Raw genomic sequence first — 27,014 nt, forward strand, 5'->3', positions numbered from 1 at the left:
CAAAACAAGCTCACTTGTTTACGGCATTTGTTAAATTGATTATGTTATAACTAATAAATGCGATAAAGACATACAAACAGAGAGAAATGCACATGCTAACTTAACTATACTTCTTTTACTAGCTACTTTTAATCTGAGATCATTTTTCCAAAATGATATTTTTGGGTATTTACTAAGCTTGAACCTTTAAAATATCCTGCTTATAAATTTAACGTGGAATAGATCGATGAAACCTAATGGCATTTCTATTGTGTTCTACTACACACCAATAATTCTTCTAAGTTTACTCTGCAAATATAAAAGCACATTTTTCTTTTAGCAGAATAGACTTCAAAAGATAATATTTCAGATTATAATGCTATGAAGACTGGGCTGTATTAAGACCTACAGAAAGAAACCAATCAGTGATTGCTGCGTTCAGATGAAGAATAGTGTGTTTAGACAGTCAGACTGTTGTTTTTAATTTTGCAGTAAGAAGCAAAATTGTCCTTTTTCTTCAGTGAAGCCAATAAATGATCCAAACTTCAGTTGGGTAATCCATTGAAAGATACATCACACACACACACACACACACACACACACACACAGAGAGAGAGAGAGAGAGAGAGAGAGAGAGAGAGAGAGAGAGAGAGAGAGAGAGAGAGAGAGATCTGTGGAAGTCAAAGTTACTTTTAATTAGAAAGTTAAATGTAATCTGAATTATTCATATTTTTAATGTTGTGCACAATGCAGATGCATAATCAATACAGAGTCTCTTTGGTTACTTTATTAATATTTACAGAAAGAAATGTGTCATTTAATATCAATACCATGAGCAGTTTATTATTTTGCTATGCTTTATTTGCTAAGCATTTTCAGGGGAATTTGAAAATCATATGTTTTGTTGATAATCTTTTCTTACTCTTTTTAGGTTAAACATTTTAGAGCCATGCAAGAGCAGGCAAACACCTATTTGGATCTATTATGCTCCATTGATGATTTATCAAGCAGCACAGTAAAAAGTGCAGCAACAGATATTCAAGTAGCAAAACAAACGGTATGGGATAAACTATAACAGCTGTTTGTAATGCTTCTTAGACATGTAATTATGTTTTTTACAGGTTCATATTAGGTAATATTGGTTTGAAGAGATGACTACTGTACTTCAATTAACAAAGGAGATTGTATGGGATAAATTGTAGCAGCTGTTCTCTCATTCTTCTTAGACATGTGATTATCTTACTTTCTCACCAATTAGGTAATTAGGTAATAAAGAAACATGCTTACAGTCATGCTTGCAGAAGTTGGTTCCTTAAACTCCAGAATGAAAGATAATAAAGAAAGAGGAAAGAATATAACTTGGGACAGAATTCAAAGATATTCATTTGTTATGTTTAATTCTTTAAGAAAAGTCTGTTGTTTCCTGACAATGAGGTTCATCTGATTTTACATTACTTTAATTTACATTTTTTTTCAGATTGAATCTTCATTGACGTATAACTGTTATAAGGATGGTTACAACTGTTTTGTATAGAATTCATGTGCATAGAACTCATATAACATGAGCATTAGAGACTTATGCATGCTCTGTTTATCTTCCACTCTTATAGGTTGTCTCCCCACCCCCTTCTAATATAAATCTCCTGACCTACATAAATGGATAGTGTACATCTAAGACAGCTCTGAATTAATTACATTAAAATTTCCATTATTCCTCCCTGTATTTTCCAGATTGAAGATAGGATAATGAACTCCCAGTATCTTGCTCAGGGCTGGGAAGAAATAAAGCAAATGAAAGAGGAACTTTGGATTTATTTCCAGGATGCAGAACAGCAATTGCAGAATATGAAGAGACGGGGGGCAGAGCTGGAATTAAATATTGCTCATAATATGGTTTTACAGGTGAAGGTAAGGAGCATCTCTTGTTTTATTAAGAAGAAATACATAATTAATAGTTTACTTCTGAAATTGTCTGGCTTTTTTGTGACAATAGAAAATTAACCAGCAGTAACATTTTTAAAGCTCAGATAGAAACATGAAAAAGACCATTGCTTTAATGAACTGCAGCAAAGTTGCTACACTTCAGAAACCCAGACACTTTTCTTACAATTCATTTGAAACATGCGCCTTGCTGTTCTATATTATTTATTTTGAACAAATGAAGGCACTCAGAAAGAATTGGAACAGGAATGGCATTTTATCATTTAGGTTACATTGTTTTTAGAAGTTACATAATTGAAAAGCATTTTTGAATTCTGTAACCGAATTTGCTTCCATAAAATCCACTATAATTTATAAATAAGAGGTTCTCTTAACCTAATAAAAAAAGACGCAAGAAAATAAAATTTCAGGAAATAAATGATAAAATCAAGTGCCGGTACATAAAATTGCAAGTACATGATGTTGCAATTACAGTTACTCGTCCAAAGAATTCTGAAAATGGAATATATACAACAGTATATTCCAGCACTAAGGTATTGAATTAGTAGGAAGAAGAATCAAATGATCACATGGAATTTATGCAAGGAAGAAAAACTATTTACAGCAAGCAGAGGGGTTCAGCATTATTGCTGAAGAGATTTAGTATTTGGGAATCTGTTTAGCTAAACTAATATCTAATTAAAGAATATGTTTAAGAATAGCTACTTCCAGACCTGGAAAAGTGTAAAGGGAAATACTTCTAAAGTATGACATTAGGACAGGGCATGGCAAACTTTTTCTATACTATAAAGCAGCGATCCCCAACCTTTCCAGCTCTGCGGAGAACCAGCAGTGGCAGCGGGGGTGGGGAGAGGGGATTGTTCTGCACAAGTGGCAGGTGCACATCCACATGAGCAACTCCATTTGCACAAGTGGAGGACATGCTTGCCCACCCGTTCCACGGCCCAACAAGCTGCACACTGGTACTGGGCCATAGCCTGGATCCCTGCTGTAAAGGGCTGGATCCAACCCTTTCTTCATCTCCACAGTTGTATATGGCAAGTTTGCAGTCCAAGGAATGAGACAGCCATTGGGCAGTGCCAACCAGCAGCAAGGAGGCCACGGATAGACTGTTGCCATCACCCAAGTTGCTCCAGTCCTCAGCTCCATTCCTTGCCCTTGAGCTCAGCTGAAGCTTGGGCATGGTGATGACCTGCTCATCTACCCACTCACTCTTAGTTGTCAGGCCATACAAAAGCAGGTGGTGGGACAGATTTGGTCTATAAGATGTAGTTTGATAGTTTCTGGACTATGAAAGAGATGAATTAAATGCTGGTAGAAAGGGTAGTTGTCTTAAATGGTATTGGGTTTCCTGCTTGAGCAGGAGTTGGACTAGAAGACTTTCAAGATACCTTCCAACTCTGTTATTCTGTTATTAAACAAGTCTTACCCCTTTGTTCCCAAAGGAATCAATAAAACAAAAAAAAAATTACAATCTCATGAAAGGGAGAAATGCATTTGTCTTAATTTATGGCTTTGTCATAGAATCTGAAACACAATTCAGCAACCCTTTTTAGACGTTAACAGAATTCCTTCTTGCTATTTTCTTTTTTGTATCTCCTAATATTAAGGATTTCAGCCAGAAGCTACAATCTAAACAGACAGTTTTGACTGCAGTGACTGAAAAAGTGAGCAAATTGACAGAAGGGCAAGAGTCACCAGAGCATAAGGAAATAGGACGCTTGAGCAACTATTGGCTTGATCTTTGCCTTCAAACCAGCAACGTGCTCTTATGTAGAAAAGAAGATTTTCAGAGAACAACAGATTATCATGATTGCCTAAATGCGGTAGAAGTATTTTTAGAAAACTTTACGCAGGAATGGGATCACTTGGCAAGGTAAGGATGGTCTCCTTGCCTTATTTTTGACAGAACTACGTCTGTGCTTTGTTACTTGATCAGCATTAAGAATTACTAGGAATTCATATTTTTCCACTTAACTTAGTACTCCCTCTTCTATCTCGGCATGTTTTATTATACCGTTTAGATCTTTTTCACTGGGAATATTATTAGATAGCACAGTTTTTACACATACACATGAAAAAAAGCACTGAAATAGATCATTGAGGTGTAAGGTACAATAAGACCAACCAAAACAATCCGTGGGTTTTCCCCTGGGACAGTTAATGTTCTAACCAACAGGCCTTCAGCCAAAAGGAAATAATGTCAGCATAAAATTTGCTGCCAAAATTGCCAGTCTCTATTCTGCTACAGAAATTGTTTGTTTTCCTTATGTTTTGTGTGAAAGTCAAGTTAAGGAAAGAAGTGATTCGGTTTCCCTCAGATCCTTCCACATGTCACCAAAGATAGGAAAACCTGGCAATCTCTCTCCTTAACTGAGATGGGGCTGTCAAGGTTAATTCTGACCAATTGTCAAGGGCATAACTCCTTTGTACAAGCTCCTTTCCAACAGATTCCTAGAGCTGGGAGGTAGCAGACAGGGAAGCTGTCAGCCTGGTGAGATAGTAGAGATAAGAATCATATCCAAAAGCACTAGCTCTATCTTTATTGTAAAGTCACATGAACAGAATCTTGCAAGTCTGAAAGTACATCTCTCTCCTCTTCCCCTTGCCTTTACAGTCCAAGAAACTAGAGGTGGTCCCTTCTGACATGTATGCAATGCCTCCATTACTTCTGCAGGCTTTATTGCCTCTTAAATGACCATTGCCTAGTCTGCGACTCTTTCTCTCTTTCCCCTTCCTCCCTTTCCCAAGGTCATTCTCATATTCCATGACAGGAGCTGAGCCTTTACCTACCATGTCTCTAATCCTATGGACCACATAATCCATGAGACTAAAGATCTGGTGGCATTTAAGAAGCCGCCTATAATCCTGACTCCTGACTCCTCTTCCAGACTGGGGATCAGCTAGAAGAGGGATAAGAGAAATCAGGGAGTTATCTCTAGACCTGCAGTCCCGCAAACTGATTCTTGTGTCTTTCTTTCTCACATGTCATCATGTAGCCTATCACCACCCTGAATAGTTTTTATTTAGTTTGATCCACCTTTCTAGCAGGCAAATATCGGTTCTCCAGAACTGGTCAGAACCTGCTGAAACCCACCTCTGACCCGTGCCAATCTCCAGCATTCTCTTTATTTATCTCATGGACCTCTAACTTTTGTGCACTTTCTATACACAGATCTATATTTCAAAATAAACTTTGCAGTGTTTTGTTGTAGAGTTTCAGATGAGTAGAGGCAAGAAGACCAAAAAAAAAAAGGTGTTTCTCCTTCCAACAACAGCTGAGCTCCTGAGTGTAAAGGCTCATTGGAATGAATTTCATTAATAAATTAATTTGTTTCTTCCTTTTCCAACTCTAAGGTGAATGCTTGATGCTGTAATGGTGAAATTATATGTACGTTTAATATTATGAACTCTGCAGGTATATGTTGTAAGTCAAAACATACATACACATAGTACTTTGCAATAAGAATCAGGTATATATATGATGAAAAAGTTTTTTCTAAAACTTGCTCTGTAATAGAAATATTTACTATGCATTGTTGTATTTGCTTAACAGATCTGATGCTGAGAGTACAGCTACACATCTTGAGGCTTTGAAAAAGTTGTCAGTGGCTCTGCAGGATAAACGGCTTGCTCTTGAAAACTTAAAGGAACAGAGGCAAAAAGTGACTGAACATCTAAATTTGGATGATAGAGAACTAGTCAAAGAACAGTCAGGATACTTTGAGCAGTGCTGGATCCAGCTGGAGGACCAAGTCAAGAGGAAAATACAACTGTCTGTCACCACATTACAAGAGTTGAGTGTTGTGCAAGCCAAACTTCAAGAATTAATGGAGTGGGCAGAAGAGCAGCAGCCTAGCATCTCTGAAGCTCTTAAACACAGCCCGCCTCCTGAGCTGGCTCAAAATTTTCTCATGGATCACCTCACCCTTTGTAGTGAAGTAGAAGCCAAGCAGCTTGTTTTGAAAACATTAATAAAGGAAGCTGATAGAGTGAAAACTAATTTAGGGCTTAATGAAAGACAAATGCTCGAAAAAAGTCTATCAGATGCCCAAAATCATGTGGATTTCCTTAGTGATCTGGTTTGGCAGAGAAGAAAGCACTTAAATAAGACATTATCTGACAGGACTCAGTTCTTCCTAGCAGCCCTTCAGGTCATGAATCAAATTAAACAGTATGAGAAAAAGGTAATATTCCCCGAACATATCTGTCTGCTACCAGAAGATGTGAGCAAACAGATCAGGTCTTGTAAGAGTATACAAGCCAGCCTTAAGGTCTACCAGAGTGAAATCTCTGGACTGTGGTCTCAAGGGAGGAACCTTATGAAGGAAACAACAGAACAAGAGAAAAGTGAAGTGTTGGATAAACTACACACGCTGCAAAACATGTATGATATTATTTTACAAAAATGTAGCCAGCGATTAATGGATCTGGAAAAACATATAGTTTCTAGGAAATACTTTAAAGAAGATTTGGATAAAGCATGCCACTGGTTAAAGCAATGTGATATTGTTTCATTCCCAGAAATCAATTTAATGAATAGTAACACAGAACTTTATTCTCAATTAGCTAAGTATCAGCAGATTCTTGAAGAGTTTCCTGAATATGAAAATCTTTTGTTGATAGTTCAAAAAGACGGCCAGGAAATTTTACCATCACTTAATGAAATGGATCGATCCTATCTTGAGGAAAAACTCAGTGCCTTGCCTCAACAATTTAATATGATCATTGCTTTGGCTAAAGATAAATTCTGTAAAGTCCAAGAAGCAATTACAGCCCGTAAAGAATATGCATCATTAATTGAACTGACAACAAGGGCACTGTCTGAAGTGGAAGATCAGCTTGTAAATTTGCGTAAAACCCCCTCTACTCTTACAGCTAAAGAAGTTGTGTCGCTTATGGAAGATTACAAAAATGTCCTAAGAGAAATCAAAAGCCTTGGCAGTGCAGTAGATGAATTAAACCAGAAGAAGGAAGCTTTTCGAAGTACTGGGCAGCCATGGCTACCAGAAGAGATGTTAACACTTGCTACGCTGTATCACAAATTAAAAAGGCAGATAGAACAGAAAGTTAACCAATTAGAAGACATGATGGTGGCTTATCAGGAACATGAAGAAATGCATAAGCAGCTTGAGATGAAACTAAATTCCATAAAAGAAAAAGAAGCAGAAGTGAATGAAGAAACCCTTCCAGCTGAGGAAAAGCTAAAAATGTATCATTTCCTAGCTGGTAGTCTTCAGGATTCTGGAATCCTTTTGAAACACATTGCTGAACATCTTGAAGGGCTTTCTTCCCAGCTTGACCCATCTGTTCGTGAAGGAGCTGATCATCAAGTGCGAAATTGGCAGGAAATGATGAAGGTATTGCACACTGCCATTGGGGATAAAGTGGCGGAGTGTGAAAACAGGCTGGTAGAGCGCATAGATTTTCAAAGTGAAATCTGTCGCTCTCTGGATTGGCTGGGACGCATCAAAGCAGACCTGAATGAACCATTAAACATGGATGCAAAACTGAACAGCATTCAAGAAGAGATTCGCACAGTTCAGATCCAACAGGAAGAAGTACAATCCAGCCTAAGGATAATGAGAGCACTAAGCAATAAAGAAAAGGAGAAATACACGAAAGCCAAAGAACTGGTTCCTGTGGACTTGGAAAACAGCCTTACTGAGCTTTCTGAACTCAACAGTGAAGTCCAGGAAGGAATACAAAAGAGGCAGGTCAGTATGTCCTGCATTCCTATTGTTAATTATTTACCACAGAATAATGGATGTGGAATACAAATCTGTTCAGGCTACATTTCAGTGATATATTCAGTGATATGTTCAGTGCAGGGGTGAAATCTAAAATTTGTTACTACCGGTTCTGTGGGCATGGCTTGGTGGGGGTGGGGGTAATGTGACTGGGTGGGCGTGGCCAATTTTTTTTTTTTTACTTTTAAAACCATTTTGTACATGTAAAGCCATGTAAAAAAATGCTTTCAAAAGGCTCTGATGATCCCAGCTGAGTTGCCTGCCGATCAGGCAACTCAGCTGGGATCGTCAGAGCTTGGATCGTCAGAGCCATTTAAAAGAAAAAAAAAGGCTCTGATGATCGCGCGGCTCAGCTGGGCATGGGGGGGGCGGGGGCAGGGATTTTTGCTACCGGTTCTCCGAACTGCCCACCGCCATCACTACCTACTCACCTAAGCCGGTCCGAACCGGGAGCATTTCACCCCTGATTCAGTGCCAGATTTTCATTATAATCTAAAGCAAAGAAGTTGACATAAAGATTAAAAATGCATCAAATTGTTGCTCTAATTCTGCACCTTAACCCTAGAAAACAGTAACAGAACAGCAGAGTTGGAAGGGGTCTTGGAGGTCTTCTAGACCAACCCCCTGCTCAAGCAGGAAATTCTATTCACATAAATTTGAGTAAATCATTGTTACACATAGACCTTTTTTTTTCCATCAGAGGAGGTAATGACATCTCTACTGTGTGAAATATGACAACTTCATTGATTGTACTTCTGAAAATTCTTGCCAGAAGATTTTGTGTTATCAGATTTTTGAGATAACCCTTTAATATCTTTTTGTTACCCGTTTCACTGTGGAATAAAGGTCAATACCAGGCCAATAATTTTACAAACTATTTTTTTTTATTTATTTTAAATTTATATACCGCCCTTCTCCCTGAGGACTCAGGGCGGTGTACAGCCAGAATTAAAAAACATGAAATACAAATATTAAAAACAATTAAAATATATATAAATTTGGCCCAAAATTAAAAATACAAACCAATTAAAACATTTAAGATTTCTTCTTAAGCCAGCCCGGCTTGCTGGAAAAAGTGGGTTTTAAGGGCACGGCGGAAGGCGCTAAGGTCTTGGATTCTCCTTATCTCTGGGGGCAACTGATTCCAGAGGGTAGGTATTTTCATAGGTTATATGCTCTAGGATCACACCCTTGATTTAGGGCATCAAGAAAGCTTTTAATTACTTAGAGGAGAAAAGGAAATATGTTTGAATGGCAATTTCTACTTTGTATTCTTGGACATCCATGGATTTTTCCAGGATCTTAAACATCTGTTGGAATATGAATGGATTTGTTTAGTGAATTAGATAAACATTTCCTTTATGAAGTTCAGCACAATATCCTAATGTATAGTATTCTGGAATAATTTGCTGATTGTAGAATTCCAGTTTGCATACCTTCTGCATTACCCTGAATTAGGATTATTGTTGTTATTATTCATATATGTTGTTTGTGTTATATCATTTTGTTTTGTTTTCAGGAGAATTTGATTAAGTTATACAGTCTTTGCCAAAGATACTACCAAGTTTCCCAGACTGCTAACAACTGGCTTGAAGATGCTCAGGTATTGCTCCAATTTGCACAAAATGGCCTTGATACAGAGAATTCAGAAGAAAACCTAAGAAACCACACAGAATTTTTTAACACTGAAAAACAGTTCCGACTTCATTTGAAAGAAGTAAAGATGCTCGTGTCTGACATGGAGCCATTCATTCAAACCTTCAGAAAAGAAGATCTGGAGCAGAAAGTGAGGGCTTTAGAAGATAAGAGCATAGAAATAGAACAAGAAGAACAATGTCAGAAAGAATTATTACAAAGGTACCTTTTTATTCATTCTATTTCAGCCCTCGGTTTTTTAGTGCACACAGAAATAACATGTACAAACCTGTCTTGATGGAACCTTCACAGATATACAGTATACAAGCACATGCCTGCTTGCACACACACACAGGGCATATATATGCACAGCACACTGTAATTAGTCTCTAGGGAGAGAGTATGGACACACACAGATGCTCAACACATTATTTTATTAAAAGGAAGAAAATACTGAAATCTGCTATGCCACTACTGATAAAGGGATTAGTGAGAATTTACGAAACCATGTTATACATTCTTCTCCAACCTTGGTTCATTGTATAAAATGCTATGTTAAATAAATGATCCAGTAAATAATTGCAATGGGTTGCCTTAAAAATGATACAATAGAATAAAATGATGTAATTCAGTTGTGAAAAGGGCGAATGACGCCATGAGCTTCTTTATAAAGTATTTCTGGGAGATCTCTTATTAATTGCATCTTCTTGCAGATTAACCCAGTTTTTGCTCTTGGTTACAAGTCCAATATTTTAAAATATAGTTGTTCATAGATAGGCCTTTATCTTTATTTTCAATTCTTCCACTCATATCTGAATGCTCAGCCACTGTAATAATAACTGCTTTCTGCATCACTGTTCAAAAGGCATTTTACTGGAAATACTGGCAGCGTTTTCTGTTTTGGGACACCATTACAACTTTATCTGAATTACAAACGTCTCTTTCTCTCTCTCAAAGGTAGATTTAGGGTTCGTATCTTCCTGCTGCCTAATATAATTTATTAGAATCCTATGATCTCAGTTAGAGACTAAGCATGGCAAAATATCACATTATTAATTTTTTGCTCCATCAAATTAAACCATTTAAAGATTCTTTCTAAATGTTGGCCTTTTAGTTTAATGGCAAGAATATTTGTTAGCAATAACAAGATACTTTATTTTTATTTATCTGAAATACATTCTAAGGTTATATTTTGTATAACTTATGACTTTTTTATTATATTTAATTTTTCAAGATGTGCTTCTCAGTGGCAAGAATACCAAATAGCAAGACAACACATCATTGACTTGATGAATGAGTCTGAAAAGAAATTATCTGAATTTTCTGTAGCTAAAACTTCTTCCCAAGTGGAAGCAGAAGAAAAATTAGTATCACATAAGGTAAAAGTTTTAAAAGTCATTTTTTTCTAGTTAAATCACAAACATTTGTGTACTGGATTTAGGGGTTTGTGGTGTAAAAAAGGGCTGTTCTCTAAGAGGTGATTCCTTGCTAAAGATAACAAAAAACGCAGAACTGATTAAATTTATGATATGGTTTTACCATTGCATAAATTGCAATATCAGAGTTTTATTTTTAGGCAAGTGAAAACATTTCAATACTGTTTTTACTGATTTTATTTTCAAATATGTTCTTTCACAATTGCACTGCTCTTTCACCATTGCAAAAAATATTGTTTCATACTTGCTTGTAATATTTTGAACACTACTCAGTGAAATTACTATTAAATTACTATTTAAGCCGAATAGTTTATAAGATGAGCATTGAATAATACATATTTCTTTGGAACATAAATACACAGAAACACATTTGCCCATCTGTATCGATCCACCTATATCTACTCATCTATTAACACATATAAAAACAGTGGATGTTTCTGTATGTAGTAAAACTTACATCTTGCTAATATAAACTTTACATATAAATATTATAGCTAAAGGAAAGAGGAATTCTAATATTGCAGCAAAGGGTATATTTGTTTTGATTCTGCTATAATACATAAATATTTGCTTGAAATTTTAAAGCTATCTTGTGAAACTGGAAAGATAATTTCCTTTGCTTTTTCAGTCTCTAGTCTCTATAGTGAACTCTTTTCATGACCCAATCACTTCACTGGAGGAAAAGGCATCTATCCTGGAGAAAACAGGCAATATAGCCAGTAAAGCAACCATAAGTCGGTCCATGACAACTGTCTGGCAGCGGTGGACCAGACTTAGAAGCATTGCCCAAGAGCAAGAAAGAATTTTGGAAGAATCAGTACAGAAATGGAATGTATTTGATGATAAGGTATAAGGATCAAGTTTATTCAATGTCTGTAAATATTCTTAGTAGTCACTAATGCATCGTATCTGCACATTGCATTTATAAGGTTAAAGTTCAAACTGTTTTATCCAGTACTGCCATTTTGCTAACTGCAATCAATGCACTGACCATCAGCATTTTCCTGATATTTTATTTTGGTTCCGAGTTCTTGATGCAGAAAGGGGTATAGTATAGAGGTATGCAGAAAGCTAATTTTAGGAAGCTAAGATTAGTACTCTGAGTAGTTTTAACAGAAATACTTTCTGCTATTGCAACACATTCATTGTTTTGAGTGTAAATGTTACATTGAACAAATAGGAAACAAAGAAATGCTTTAATACATTAAATAAGTAGTAAATTCCACTTAACAAGTAGGACACTCTGAACTAAAGAAACTTAAATTTCAGAACATTCATATGATTAGTTCAATCTTTTCACATCCTATGATCAAGTCAGACAAGCCAACATGGTACTTGTTATCGAATTGTCTAAACCAGCTTCTTTCAACCTTTTTACCATGGAAGAATTCTTGAAATAATGTCCAGGACTTGAAGAAACTCTGCATAAAAATCACAATACAATTGGCTTCTAAACTGTACAATCCACCTTTTATAAAGTTTATAGCAGTAGCACAGTGGCAGGTTGGCAGCTGAATCACAGCAGGTAAAAATTTCCACCACTGTGAATGCTAGCATTGTAGGGCACAATGGGTTATATATATATAACCCAACCTTCTAACCAACAAAGTTGCCCATGTAAGTTTTAAGTAATATAACTTTAATAATGTATGTATTTATAACCATCTTTAGTAATAGATACTATCAGTGTTTCCATGCAATCTTCCTGCTACACTGTAAAGCCATTAATATATCAAAGGGCAATCTGCTCAGATCCCATCACATTCTAGCTTTGCCTTAGATTCTTTGTCTTAAAGTCAGACTATCCTCTCCAAAGAAAATTAGTGAAGATTTTGGTATCCCATGTGTAATGGTATATTCATTGAAGCCAAGGTGGTTCATGACAGACCCAATTTAGTTGGTGCATAATGTGTAGATATTGAATTTGAGAATATTATAGATTATAATGTTACATGTGTGTGTGTGCATATGTGTAGTTATGATACCTTTTAAAAAAAATAATAGATTGGGGTGTTTTTTTTTTTTTTTTGTTTAAAATTGTTATCTTTAGATGCAAAAAGCAACAGAGACACTTGATCAGCTGCATGAACGCTTACCAGAGGGCTCAGTAGAAAAAGCTTCAAAGAATGAACTTCTGGATCTTCTAGATTATCACAGTAATTTCATTCTAGAGCTCGAGCAGCAGCTATCATCCTTGGGTCTCCTCAAGCAGCATTCTTTTAGTTTGCTCCAAGATATAGAAATAACACCTAGTTCCCAGGAACAAATGCCCATCATGCAAGAAATCAAAGCAATGCAAGACCGATGCCATAAGTAAGAAAACATTTTATATTTCTGTGTTCTCCTTATAGCAGAACAGGGAGAATAGTGGAACATGCAGCATTGATGCCATGTTCCATTCTACAACTTGTAACACACACCCACAAATCTGCTTCAGAATTTTGACAAATTTGGAAGGCAGTGCTGCAGGAGGGAGAAAAAAGAAGAAAAATTGTCTGATTACATGAATGTGCTTGCATAACATTGGGTTTACTTCAGTGTGCAAATATAGTTATCAGACCATAGCTGTATTTTTCCACTATTGCTGAATGTGAGAGTTATTCAAAAGCCTTGTACAAGTGATTAGTTGAGCTTGTTCTTTGCGTGGCAATCTGCTGTTTGGAATAAAGTGACAAGATATTGCAAAGGGAAAAAACTACCAATTTTGATTTACTGTCCCCCATATTTATTTCAGGTCCATTTGCCAAATATTGTAGAATCTAGAATAATTTTGATAGAAAAAATTAATTATTAAAACTTAGCATTATGATCCTGCCTATTAAATAACAACAACAATAACAACAGTAGTTGTTGTATTACGACCCTAAAATAAAATTTCATCCCTGTTACATATTTTCTGTTTTGTAAATTACATTGATTACAGTAATGTTTTCAGATCTTATATAAGATGAAATATATGAACTAACACCTCAACATTTTTAAAGCATGCAACAGAAGGTGAAAAAAAGTGAGAAAGTGGTTAAACAAGAATTAAAGGAACGTGAAGAAGTAGAAAAAGAGATTAATAAAGTAAAAACCTGGATACAGGAAGGAAGAGAATATTTATTAAACCCTACAATAGAAAGTGATACTCAACTTGAAAAACTTCAGGTATGCAAAACATATACCAATTATTGAATACAAGTTCATGCTGTGAATAAGTGAAAGCAATGTGTGTATATCTATAGAATGCTATAATATGTTTCTGTACAAGCTACAAATCATACGCCCACTTCAGCAGCACATATATTAAAACTTGTAACTATATCTGAGAACATACCTTAAAATTAATAATTCACCTAAAGAACTATTTTAATAATGGAGAGAACTAATAATGTATGTCACAACATTCTGGCATAACAATTTCTATTCATTTTTTTGTTTTTCTTCTATAACAATCATAGGATGCTATAGTCTCCCAATGACTATGGGTTTATGGGAATATGGGAATATTACTATGCATAAATATCAGTGCAGAATCCATACAGCGGTCTGTATAAGGCTTAACAGTGGTATGAGCACAGTGACAGCCAATTAAAAATACTTTGTAATTGTATCAAAATTTATTTCTATACCAGATTTAATGTGAAACAAGCCACTTTGTATATTTCTTTTTTGTCCTCCATATACTTTAGATGCTCCTAAATGATGCCACTATGCACCGTCAAGCAGTTGAGAAAATGGCTGAACAGCAGCAGAATAAATACTTGGGACTTTATACCATTTTACCTTCTGAGCTATCTCTTCAGTTAGCAGAAGCAGGCTTGGCGCTAGTAAATATACATGAGCAGGTAAAAATTATTTAACATGACAATTTTACAACAGGTTTCAGTGCTAAAATTCCACAAGAGTCACTGAACTGAGCTGTAGCGGTAAATTAATGAATGCAAAAGTAACAAAATCATCTACACCACATAACTATCATCTACTTCTCACTATTCGATGGCAACCATAAATATGGTGGCGATCCATGTTAATTCTCAATAAAGCTTTCTAGTATGTATTTCCTTGAAACCAAAGACTATGCATACTTTTTGTGTATAAAGTTAACCTGTGGTATGGTTAGACACAGCACCATCACTATATATACATACTATACATACACCCAGAATGCACAGCCATGAATAATTTGGAGAGGAAGGAGGAGATTGCACAGCTCTAGAGCAATCTCTTTTCCTATATCTAGAAATACATATAAGAAAATCACTCATGTCTGTTAAAGATAGTTTGGTATAAGGAATAAGGCTAAAATCCAGAATATATAGTTTCAGATCCATTCTTAGCTACTGAATCTCACTGAGTGACCTTGGATACTAATTCATCCTATTTCACAGGGCTAGTGTTAAGAAACATTGTAGAACAAATTCTATATTTCATAGAATTTCTCATTATATATTTTCTCTGTCCTATTTTAATTCATGTTCTGTGGGTGTGGCTTGGTGGGCGTGGGATGGCTTGGTGGGTGTGGCATGGCTTAGTGGGTGTGGCAGAGGAAGGATTCTGCAAAATCCCTATTTCCTCCCGATCAGCTGGGACTCGGGAGGAAGAGAATAGATGGGGTGGGGCCAGTCACAGGTGATATTTACCAGTTGTCTGAATTACTCAAAATTTCTGCTACCGGTTTTCCAGAACTGGTCAGAACCTGCTGAATACCACCTTTAATATATGTGTGTGTATGTATGTGTATGTGTGTGTATTAGAAGTAATGCAAACTAAAATAGAACAGAGAAAATGAAATAGTTAACAGAAAAGCTAAAACTACAATAAAAAAGAGAAGATAATAGAAAAAAAGAGAAAGGTAAGTAATAATATAAAAGCATAAAGAAGTAGCTTCTGATAGTTTTCACAGCAGTTATAAGTACAATTATATTTTAACCTCCTATACTCTATATTATAACTCTCTTCCACCTATCATTTATCCTGTCTAATCATCAAAATCATAAATCACAAGTTGATTTTCTTCATTTTAACGCAAAAAAACCATAAGGTTTTCAGGCACCAAAAAATGTAGATGTTGTCCTTTCTGTAATCAAAGAAGTCAGGCTGTCAATTTCATCAACCATTCTTCCATGAAGGGTGATGTTGAATCTTTCCATTTTTGTGCATGCTTGTTTGTTTGTTTGTTTGTTTGTTTGTTTGTTTAATTTATATGCTACCCATTTCACCTGGAGGTGAGCTTCCTATCATTAAAAACCAATTAAAACATTAAAACAAAACATAATAACATCAAATTACTTGAAAATTAACAAGGTGGTAAGAAAAGGAGCACCAGGGGAGGAGGTGGGGTCTTAATCCGTGAACCCATCTTCAGAATGATGTATGTTCATTGGGGATCCAGGTAAGTTGGCAGAGCAAGGTCTTCAGGCCCTTTTGGAAGGCCAAAAGATTGGGTCTGGATCTTACTTTGGGGGCACAATATTTCAAAGGGCAGGAGCCACAGCAAGAAAGGCTCTTCTCCTGGATCCCGCCAGCCAGAATTCCTTGATAGAGGAGGTCCACAGTGCATAGTAATACATAGCATATGTAATAGCATATAGTAATTTTGCTGCAGTATTCATATCTTATAATAAACTTCCATGGCTTTTTTTTTGTTTAAACTGTCCCAAAAGGAAAAGTTCTGTCCTCAATTGAATATTAATTCGTTATTATTTCTGATAGAATAGAAAAATACACCAATAATCTCTAAATTGTAATATCTTGTATTCATTATTGTATTATAAATGTTTGTGGCTCTATCAATATGTTCCAGTAGTGTAATTTTTATGATTTAAGAAACATCATCACATTGTCTTTGATATATGCATGGTAAAAATTGTTTCCTTCCTTTTTTTAATTTGATTTTTTTCATTTGGCAGATTGAAGCCAAAGTAAAAGAAGCCCAGCAGCACAAAACATTAAATCAAGAATTTAACCACAAAATTCAAGACGTAGCTAAAGAGCTCGATTTAATTCAACTGAAATTGAAAGAGAAGACAAATAATATAACACAAGCGAAAAGAGATCAAAAGGTAAAATATTTTGTTTAAAATTTAATTTTCCTTACTTAAGAATGTGATGGAATTAAAACTATCTTTCATAAGATTAGAACATTAGAACATGTATTTTTCTATGAATTCTGACTGAAATGTTGAGAGTGTACTTTTATCAATTAAAAGATAGAGAGGCAGCAGTCTTCAGAATCACAATATCAGAAAGCTACAACTTTATGAGGTAGTCTAGTATGAAATAGTTTTAATCATGATGGATTAATATGTGGATGCCTCATCACTTGTAGGAACAGCTGAATGTGTGTAGTAGTACAGGCACTCCTTGGTTAACAGTGGTAATTGAGGTTGGGAACTTCATTGCTAAGTGAAACAGTCGTAAAGTGTGACATCACACGGATGCATTGACTTACAACAGCAGTTCCAGCAGCCATTGTTATATGAATCCAACACTATCATTTGGCACATGATCGATATTTGTGACTTCCTGCTGGCTTCCCCACTGACTTTGCTCATCAGACATTTGCAAATGGCAATCATATGGGATGTGTGATATAATTACAAACTAGTTGCCAAACACCCATGCATTCTTGAGCTATAAATGGACTATAGGTGGCAATAAAACATCATGCTTATCCTTTCGCCATGTTTAATTTTTTTTTAAAAAAGCCTGAGCTGCTTGACAAAATAAAGATCGTGAAAGAAGATAAAGGTAACATTAATTCTGAATAAAAATAACTTTTCACCAGTTTTCTTATAAGTAAAATATTCTCCTTTACTACAGAACCTGGATGAAGAACTAGACAGCTGTAACATAAAGCTTCTGGAACTTGAGGCAGCTGTCCAAAGCTTTGCAGAGCAGAATCCTCAGCTAGGTAAACAGCTGACTGGCAAAATTAATAAACTGACAGAATTCCACCAACAAATAATTAGGGAAGCGGAATACAGGGCATCCAAGCTAAATCAGGTATGGCATCATATTGGACTGATACGTTCTGAAATTTTATCATTCAGTGTATGTTCCGTTTAGTAGAGCAAAGTCTTTGTGTAGGACTCAAATTCAATAAATGATCCCCTATTCTGTTTTTACCAAATTCAGTTTCCTAATTTTTTTCTTTTCTTTTCTTCTTTTTTAAAGAAAAGCCAGTCCTTAATTAATGCAAATAAGTGACCAATACATCTGAGTTACTAAAAATTATTGCAGATTATTATTATTATTATTATTATTATTATTATTATTATTATTATTATTATTATTATTATTATTATTATTATTCATAGCAATATGAAAACACAGCTCCCAGTTCTTTAGCTGGTGTTGGCCTTCATATGCCTCACCTTCTTTCCAAGAACCTAGGATATCATTATGTATCTGCATAGTATATGTGTGGATCCAAGCAATGTGGCTTTTTGTAATTGATGAATGAAAATGCACAAATTTTCTAAGTGTCACCCTGGGTTTTTTGGTATGGCACCCAGCATCATTGGAACCATCATACCCAAGTTTATGTCACAGTCTTTCAACTTTGATCTTGATACTTTGTGATCTTCTCCAATTCTTTGACTTCTATTCTACTATTCTACTATCCCCTGATATTGCCATACCCATTTTCCACACTTTCTTCTTTTCAACCATAGTTAAATCTAGCATTCACTCAAGTATATTTTCACCCACCAGTGTCACTGTTTTGTATATACCAGATTTGAATACTTGAAGTATAATTATGTAAAACACATGCATAATATGCATATATTCACTGCATTAATTTTAATGTAAGTTGTTAAGTAGAATAATACTTTACTTGAGAAATGTAAATATTACAGAACTTAAAGAATTGAGTCATTTATTCTTCAAATGTATTGATTTTTTTTTTATTTTTTTTTTGCAGGCTGTTTCTCATTTAGATGAATATAATGAAATGCTGGAATTCATACTAAAATGGATTGAAAAGGCTAAAATTTTATTACATGGTAACATAATGTGGAATTCTGCTACTATACTTCGCAATCAATTTATGTCCCATCAGGTAATAATAGCCTACAGACCTTTTCTTTTTTTTACTATAACAATAAGTACAAGAATTGCTGCATCAAAAAATTTATAAACAGAAGTTTTCAATCCCAAACTATAGTATTTTTACTGTATCTCTTAATACAAGTGAGATTTCTTTTATTTGGCACCAACCATCAGTGAAGTTTCTGTCCTAACTTATGGATATGTAAAATGATTTGGCTTTCTTGAATTACAAACCATTAGGGTTGATTTTTTTTTTATGCCTTGGGAATGCATTTATTTATTCATTCATCAAATTTACATGGCAACCCATCTCATGGCAAAGTGACATGCATTTTACAGAATGCAAAATCCCCCTGTAAATATATATCTAACACACCCACATACAGTATATGTACTTTATATGTGGATATGGGTTGTATACACATGCACTTATAAGTTTCCTGGGGCCCTCAGGCTGATGCCATAACTAGGTTTTGAAGGACTTCTAGAAAATCAACAGGAATGGGGTCAGCCTTACTTTGAAGGGAGGAGATGTTTCATGAGGCAGTCACCTTGGTAGAAAAGACTTACCTCTTGGATCCTGCCACGGTCAGCTCCCTAGCAGATTGGATCCCCCCCGCCCCCCAGCATACCCCTTCTGCAATATCTTATAAGAATAGCAGATATAATTGATGAGAAGCAGTCTCTCAAATATCCCAGCCATATGCCAGAAAGGTTTTAAAGGTCAAAACCAACATCTTGAATTGGACATTTATTTATTTATTTATTTTATTTATTTTATTAGATTTCTATACCGCCCTACTCCCGAAGGACTCAGGGCGGTGCACAGCCAAACAATAAAAACACATACATACAAAATTTAAAAATAGAATAAAATCAAATTAATGGAAGCAAACTGACAACCAATGTACTTGCAGAGCAGAGGTATGATATGTGCTATTCTTGAGCCATACATAACTGCCCACGCCTCTGCATTTTGCATTAGCTGAAGTTTCAAGTTACTCTTCAAGGGCAACCCCACAGAGAGCATTATAGTAGTGTAATCAGGAGGTGACTAGGGTATAAGTGACCATGAGAAGAGCATTCCAATCTATGAACAGGTACAACTGGCACACAATACAAAGTTGTACAAAGGCCCATTTAGCTATAATTGCTACCTGCTGATTGAACAGGAGTTGAGAGTTCAGGAGAACCCCGGCATTGCACAGCAAATGTGTCTGAGGCAGTGCAACCTTGCCATATGAAAATTGTTTCCAAAATCTATTGAAATCAGTATATTTCAATAAAACGTACGATAGACATCTCCCAAAGCATATGTTCAAGCCATTCTTAATATTTTTTTCCCCTGAAGACTGGGTGATTGGGCTTCTTCTAGGCAATGATTGGCCTAGTAAGGGAAGTAAGATATCTTATATGTCCTTGATCACAGACTGCAAGTGATCTATCTACAGTAGTTTCATAGGAATATTGAGTATTTTAAAAGATTAATGAAAAGCTATTAAGAAGCTTTGTCAAGATCAGGCTTTTCATGCACTGGAAATTCCAAGTTGCTAATTTACTTAGATAAATCTGCCTGGAGTTCAAGTCTACAAATTTTCTCTTAGCATCTTTTCAGGTAATGGAGTGATTCTAGATAAGTGTTTCAAGACGTAATAACAGGTAACATTAGACAAAGAGATTATGCAATCTCATTTCTCTAATAAAAGCTTCTATATTAGCAGAAATTAAAAATGTATTTCCAAGATAGAATTGATATTTCAGCAAAGTTATAGCTGCTGTTTTTTTTTAATTTTTATCCTATGTCTGATTTAAAAAAGGAATAATTGCAATAATTTTGAGCCTAAAATTTAATTCAGTTGCAGCTGGAAAAGTTAAACGTCATCTATTTTATACAATTTAGACCATGTTTGAAGAGGCTGGTGAACTTCCTAGGGATCTTGAAACTATGAATGAAAAAACAGAATATTTGTCAAGTGTGTATTTCACTGAAGAGATGTTTCAGCAAGTGTCAGATCTTCGCAGACAGACTGAGGATTTACAGCAGGCTATCAAACAGCGGCTACAAAATATTCAGGATGCAGCCAAAGTATGTGGAAAGCACTTTATATGTACCTCATCTGTGGGAGCTGTATTAGGAAAGCACAATGCTAATCTAGTTCATTTAGATGTAGCTATTCATTTTTATTTTTTAAAATGATTTCTACTATTGTAATTAATATTTTTAATTTATTATTTTTTATTTACTTATTTGGAATAGCCATCTCCTTCTGTGAGGAGCTCTGGGCGGTGTACAATAAAATATTAAAACATAAAATTAGGATATAAAAGTTAAAATTTAAAAAGGGGAAAAAATTGATTAGAAACATTAATTTCTAATTAATTAAAAATTAATTGAAAGATGAAGGAAAGACATTCAGGATGCTCTCCATTCCCATGGCTATGCTCACCTCTGGGCTCACCAAGCAAGGCCACAAAGTATGTAGATGTTTATATATCACTCATAAAACATTAAGATGCTGAAATCATGTTTTCTGGTTTTGCTTGAAACTCATATTTTCTGCTACCATTGTATGTTTATAGGATATGAAGAAATTTGAAACAGAGGTGAAAGCTCTTCGTACAGCTTTAGAGCAAACTCAAGCCACTCTGACATCTCCAGAAATTGGCCATTTGAGTCTTAAAGAACAGCTTTCTCACCGACAGGTAGACTGATCGTACCATCGAGATACTACTTACAGAAGCACAGTTGTGAAGTATTAATTCCTGGGTTACTTTGAGACTTCCTTCGGTTTCTAGGATGAATGCTAATAATAAGAGTCATCCTGATATTCAATGATGGAGTTAACTATTTGTCTATTTGTCCACTTCCATTTGGGTGCTGGAAGAGCTAAGAGAAAGGAATGTTAACTTCAGCATTGGCTTTTGTGGTATTTGTTATATTCAGAAATGACTTTCTAGGTTTATGTTAGTTCACAGTGGTTTTGTAGGGTACTGTACATATGTATTTCAGAATACAGGCAATCCTCATTTAGTCAGCACAATTGAGACCGAGTTGTTGCTTATTTCATTAAGTGAAATGGTAACTACATGAAGCATCATGATTTTACTTCAGCTTTTTTTTTTTTTTTGCTTTGCAGACCTGCAAAGTTTGAAAATGTTGGTATTAGATAGTTTCATTATCATCCTAACTTGTCACTTTGTGAGGCAGTAACTAAATGAGGACTACCTGTATTTCAACTTTTAGTCTCATATTGAACTGAAACCACTAACCAAACAGATATATTTATTAAAGCCTAACATCCAACTGCTTTGAATCTTTGGGATTACCATGTTTCTTAGGTCTATTATCCCATTCATTATTGTTTTAAAATGTTCTACCGTAAAACTTATTTTGAGCATTTGAGATCTAGAATTAATAATTAAATTAATGTTTTTAACTCATTTTTGCAAAACACACATAGTAGCGTTTCTTATGTATGCTCAATGTTTCTAGCATTTGCTTTTGGAAATGGAATCATTGAAGCCAAAGGTTCACGCAGTCCAAGTATGTCAGAGTGCTTTACGGATCCCTGAAGAAGTTCTCACTACTCTACCGATATGTCATGCAGCTCTTAGGCTGCAGGAGGATGCCAGTCATCTACAGCACACAGCTATCCAGCAGTGCAATATAATGCAGGCAAGTGTATGTTAAAATAAGACTCAAACTAATACATGACTGCGGTACACACTTTCCTATTATAGGATTGCAACTTTGTCCTCCTCGTTTTAGGTGATGATTGTAATGATGAAGCTAAATTAATGAAGTAGTTATCTTATTTTACAGGATCAATTATGTATTCTTTCTCTCTAGGAAGCAGTAGTACAGTATGAGCAATATGAACAAGAGATGAAACATCTGCAGCAAATGATAGAAAAAGCCCATCATGAGATTCAAGAGAAGCCCATATCAACAAGTAACATCCAAGAATTGGAAGCCCAGATTTCATGCCACGAGGTATTACAACTGAGATCCAAGGCTGACTTTTGTTTTTTAAATGCTAAAAATTGCTTTGCTTTGCTTTCCTATCTCGTCATTTTGTCTTTTTTCCACCATAGGTAGTTGAATTTGGTAACAGCTCTTAATATAGTTGCTATAGCCCCATTCACCTGAGACCATTTTTGGTGATCAATTGTCTTCTAGACTCCTTATCTTAGATCCCGAAAGTAATTATCCTACTCAGTTTTAATTGGGGATATTAGATATGCTTTTAGAGAAACAACTGTATGACACATAGCAAAATCTGTAATGTGCCATAATGGATTTCTTGGTCTCCATTTTTGGTGCATCATCTTCTATATTTTAATGTTGTCAGTTGTCTCTCCCTATACCACTGTTATTAATATAACAATCTTTTCTTATAAAGATATAAATATCTACAGACAAATTCTAATCACTATATCTTATCAAATGTTGTATAAATAACAGTCAAGGGTTTACTTACACAAGAATTTATTTATTTATTTTTCTCTCTTTTTCTAATACATGGGGTTTTCTTTCTTAAAGTACCAGGTTTTTCAGAAACATAGAGCAAGAAAAAATGTTGGTGGACTTTGTTCACCAACAAATAGCTATCTTCTCCCTACTCCCTTTGCTCACTATCTTGGTTCAGTTTTCTATTCAGAAATCCACAAGAACAAACTTACCACCTTCTAATTTCTTTTTTGTATCAAGCAACAATCATCCAAATCTGAACATCATCCAAAATACCCCTTTGTTTCCTGGGAATTCCATTAAGGAAACCCCACTTGTGCTTTAATTATATTTCTTCATGTCACCAAATTAAATGCCTAGATTTGTAGTGCAAAGACAAATTAATTAATTTTGAGTTTGAACTATACATTATTTTTATAAAAGCAAATATTTTGAACAACTGTTATGAGTGTTGGGCTAGAGCAGGGATCTTGGGCTTTGTTTTATCTTATTCTGTTGTGATTTTGTTTTCTCCGTGTCTCATTCTCAGAGACTGCCTATTCAAGTCTATGCAGTTTTCTTGGCAAGGTTTTTCAGAAGTGGCCTGCCATTGCTTCCTTCCTATGTAATTATTTTAGTTGATCCTAATTTAATTTTTCTTTAAACAAGTAATCATTTTAACAAATAATCATCCATTCATTTCCCAAAATAATCTAATCAATATAGCAAATATATTGACACTATGTCATATGTTGGATGGCATATATGGATTGAACTTGGTGGAATGAATTGAAAAACATCCTGTGAGCTGGTTGTATGGAGTACCTTCCAATACTCTGACAGTAATAAGAACAAATAATGCATTAACACTATTCATTTACTTAAATAGGATATTAAATCAGGGGTCCCCAACCCCTGGTTCATGGACTGGCACCGGGCTGTGGCATGCCAGAAACTGGGCCACACAAACAAGTGAAGCCCCATCCATGGGATGCAGGCAGCATGCCCCCTCCACTCCGTGGAAAAAACCCTTTCCACAGAACCGATCCCTGGTGCCCAAAAGGTTGGGGGCCGCTGTATTAAATGCAGTGAAAATACCATCATAGTGGTGGCTAAAGCAAAGCAATACCCCTAAAATATGAACATTTGGTTTTGAATCGTTTTAAGATTTTTTTCTACTGCTCTTACAAGCTAATGCATTATTTTTAAACTATTTTTTTCATGTATTAAAGATTAAAAGGGATTAAGCAATGAAAACTCTCAAAGGAGGAAGAAAATAGACATTCCGACTGAGCTGAATTACATACCTCAACGTTCATTATCATTTCAAAGGAGTCCTACAACTATGCACATTTATATCACATTCTTTTTCATGTGAGAAGCAGCGGGTTCGCAACTGCTATTTGGAATGAAAGTTTGCTAGTCCTTAAAGTATCAGGTCCCAGTGAAATAATTATTAATAGTTAAGTTGATGAAACAAAATGTCAAATTAAAAAATAATAATAATATACCAGTCTCTTAAATTTTCATTCAGGATGGGTGGGTATGTTTTTGTTGAGTTTCTCTTTTTACTGCACTGAATTATTTTAGGTAAAATAAGAAGTATAAAAACCTCAACAACAAAAATCATGAGATCACTTTGTTCTAACTGGAAATATTTAAAAACAAAACAGGTTATGCCTACAGCTTTTTTTTTGAAGAGCAAAATATGAGAAATCGATACCATAACAGAAAGCATGTTATTCTGGGGGGGAAAAGTTATTAAGTAATACAATGAGAGTTAACAAATGTATTTTCATCTTGAGAATTTGGTACATTGTGAATATTTCTATGGAGGCTGAAGGGATCACTCTCAAAATTGCTATATAATCAGTCTCAATACACATACTCAATTTCTCCACTGAGCTTTCTTTATTTGGATACATTATTTGTGAAAAACCTCTATATAGTCAGAAGGTAAAGAAAAAAGATTGATTGACATGTACAAGTTACCTGTATAAATGTTGTTGTGTCCATAGTTGCTTTTACATTAAGCAACCAGTACCAGTTATATATAAATAATTTATTTCACTTATGTACTTACAGACCTTCTTGTACTCAAGACAATTTGAGCTCTGTACATGAAAGAGTGCATTAGGATAATCCAGGAAAATAAGATTATACTTATATCTATACTTATACTTGATATAGATATAGATATACTTATATCTATATTTGATTATGCTATACTTAGGTTATTGAGGCCATGGTTCTCAATAAGATATATATTGTTTTCCCAAATACATAATATTCCAAACTATTCCAAAATAATTTAAAAAATCACAGGATTAATATACAGCAATCCTCATACAAAATCCTGTACTTGTGAAAACATTAAACTTCCAACTTTATCCCAAAACATCAGTTCAAAAAATATCATGATAAATTTGTGGATCACTGTACTCTAGTTCACTATTAATTTATGAAATATATTTTGGTAATTCAGTGGCTAAATCATCTACCTGTGAGCTGCCTTTACCACATTTTCCTCTGTTGACTTTTCTGTATCACCATTTGCCATAAAATTTGTGTCATCTTTAATCATGAACCTTTTTTACTTTTCCAAAAAGAAGTTGCAACTATTTGGGCTAAACATTTCAAAGGGTATTCAGTCTATTAGGGGCATACCTGCCTTTTGCTGGAGTGTTCTCTATACTCCATATGCCAGATTATATTACAGGTGGTCCTTGATTTACAACAGTTCATTTAGTGACTGTTCAAAGTTACAACGACACTGAAAAAAGTGACTTAATGACCATTTTTCACACTTACGACTGTTGTAGCATCCTCATGGTTATATGATCAAAATTTAGATGCTTGGCAACTGACTCATATTTATGACAGCTGCTTTGTCCGGGGGTCATGTAATCACCTTTTATGACTTTGTGACAAGCAAAGTTAATGGGGAACCTGATTCACTTAACAACTGTGTTACTAACTTAATAACTGCAGTAATTCACCTAACAACTGTAGCAAGCGAGGTCATAAAATGGAGCAAAACTCACTTTACAAATGTCTTACTTACCAACAGACATTTTGGGCTCAGCTGTGGTTGTAAATCGATGACTACCTGTTATACAAATTTGGGAAATTATCATCCAAATTGATACCGGATCTGAAAGGCTCAGAGGCAAAGATTTATAGAATGATAAAATTATTTTACCAGAGATATTAGAAAATCTGTCAATATGAAGGAAGACAGTCTGTAGGACCTCAAGCAGAAAGATGGAGAGAGAGAGAGAAGGAGACAGGAAAGCCAAGATTCTAATCTTGCATTTCTTTCTCCTACCTATGTATCATAAAGGGTTGAGATCCATTCATTTTTAAGGCAGATATAGTGGTTGATGCCTATATAGTAGTTTCACCTTAGGTGCTTTGCTTCCAACTTTGCCTCACAAAAGTGTTTCACATCAAACCTGTCGCAGTTGACTGAAATGCAATTGTCCATGGCATTTTATTCTTCTCTATCTAGTCCATCTTTTGGGCAATTGTCTTAGGAACTATAAATGCATCATAAAAGAGTTTATTATATACCAGTTGGGAGCATAGCTGACAAAGGTACATGTAAAGAAATTAAAATGTCCAGGTCTAGTTAGGAGTGTGTGTGTGTGTGTGTGTGTGTGTGTGTGTGTGTGTGTATCCTTTTATAGTCTTTGATAATTTTTGCTGTCACTTTCTATACAGTATTCTGAAGCTAATGCTGTATTCCAACTCATTCTATAAACTTATTAGAAGCCTAACCCA

At 35.1% G+C, this 27,014-nt stretch overlaps 1 protein-coding gene across 1 annotated transcript in view; it reads left to right on the plus strand.

The window, feature by feature from the left end:
• The window catches only part of SYNE1 (spectrin repeat containing nuclear envelope protein 1), a 335,993-nt gene that overhangs the window by 165,826 nt on the left and 143,153 nt on the right, over positions 1-27,014 (plus strand). Inside the window, exons 73-89 of the mRNA XM_070932643.1 lie at positions 911-1,036; positions 1,711-1,887; positions 3,531-3,796; positions 5,477-7,637; positions 9,190-9,527; positions 10,540-10,684; positions 11,370-11,588; positions 12,792-13,054; positions 13,726-13,891; positions 14,416-14,571; positions 16,636-16,788; positions 17,549-17,731; positions 18,654-18,791; positions 20,682-20,867; positions 21,362-21,484; positions 22,275-22,457; positions 22,632-22,775. Of these exons, the coding sequence (XP_070788744.1) occupies positions 911-1,036; positions 1,711-1,887; positions 3,531-3,796; positions 5,477-7,637; positions 9,190-9,527; positions 10,540-10,684; positions 11,370-11,588; positions 12,792-13,054; positions 13,726-13,891; positions 14,416-14,571; positions 16,636-16,788; positions 17,549-17,731; positions 18,654-18,791; positions 20,682-20,867; positions 21,362-21,484; positions 22,275-22,457; positions 22,632-22,775 (5,127 nt within the window). The remainder of the gene's footprint in view (positions 1-910; positions 1,037-1,710; positions 1,888-3,530; positions 3,797-5,476; positions 7,638-9,189; positions 9,528-10,539; positions 10,685-11,369; positions 11,589-12,791; positions 13,055-13,725; positions 13,892-14,415; positions 14,572-16,635; positions 16,789-17,548; positions 17,732-18,653; positions 18,792-20,681; positions 20,868-21,361; positions 21,485-22,274; positions 22,458-22,631; positions 22,776-27,014) is intronic.

This window comes from Pituophis catenifer, unplaced genomic scaffold (assembly GCF_029215685.1).
Source record: "Pituophis catenifer annectens isolate HBS135680 unplaced genomic scaffold, rPitCat1.0.hap2 SCAF_1, whole genome shotgun sequence".
NCBI lineage: Eukaryota > Metazoa > Chordata > Lepidosauria > Squamata > Colubridae > Pituophis > Pituophis catenifer.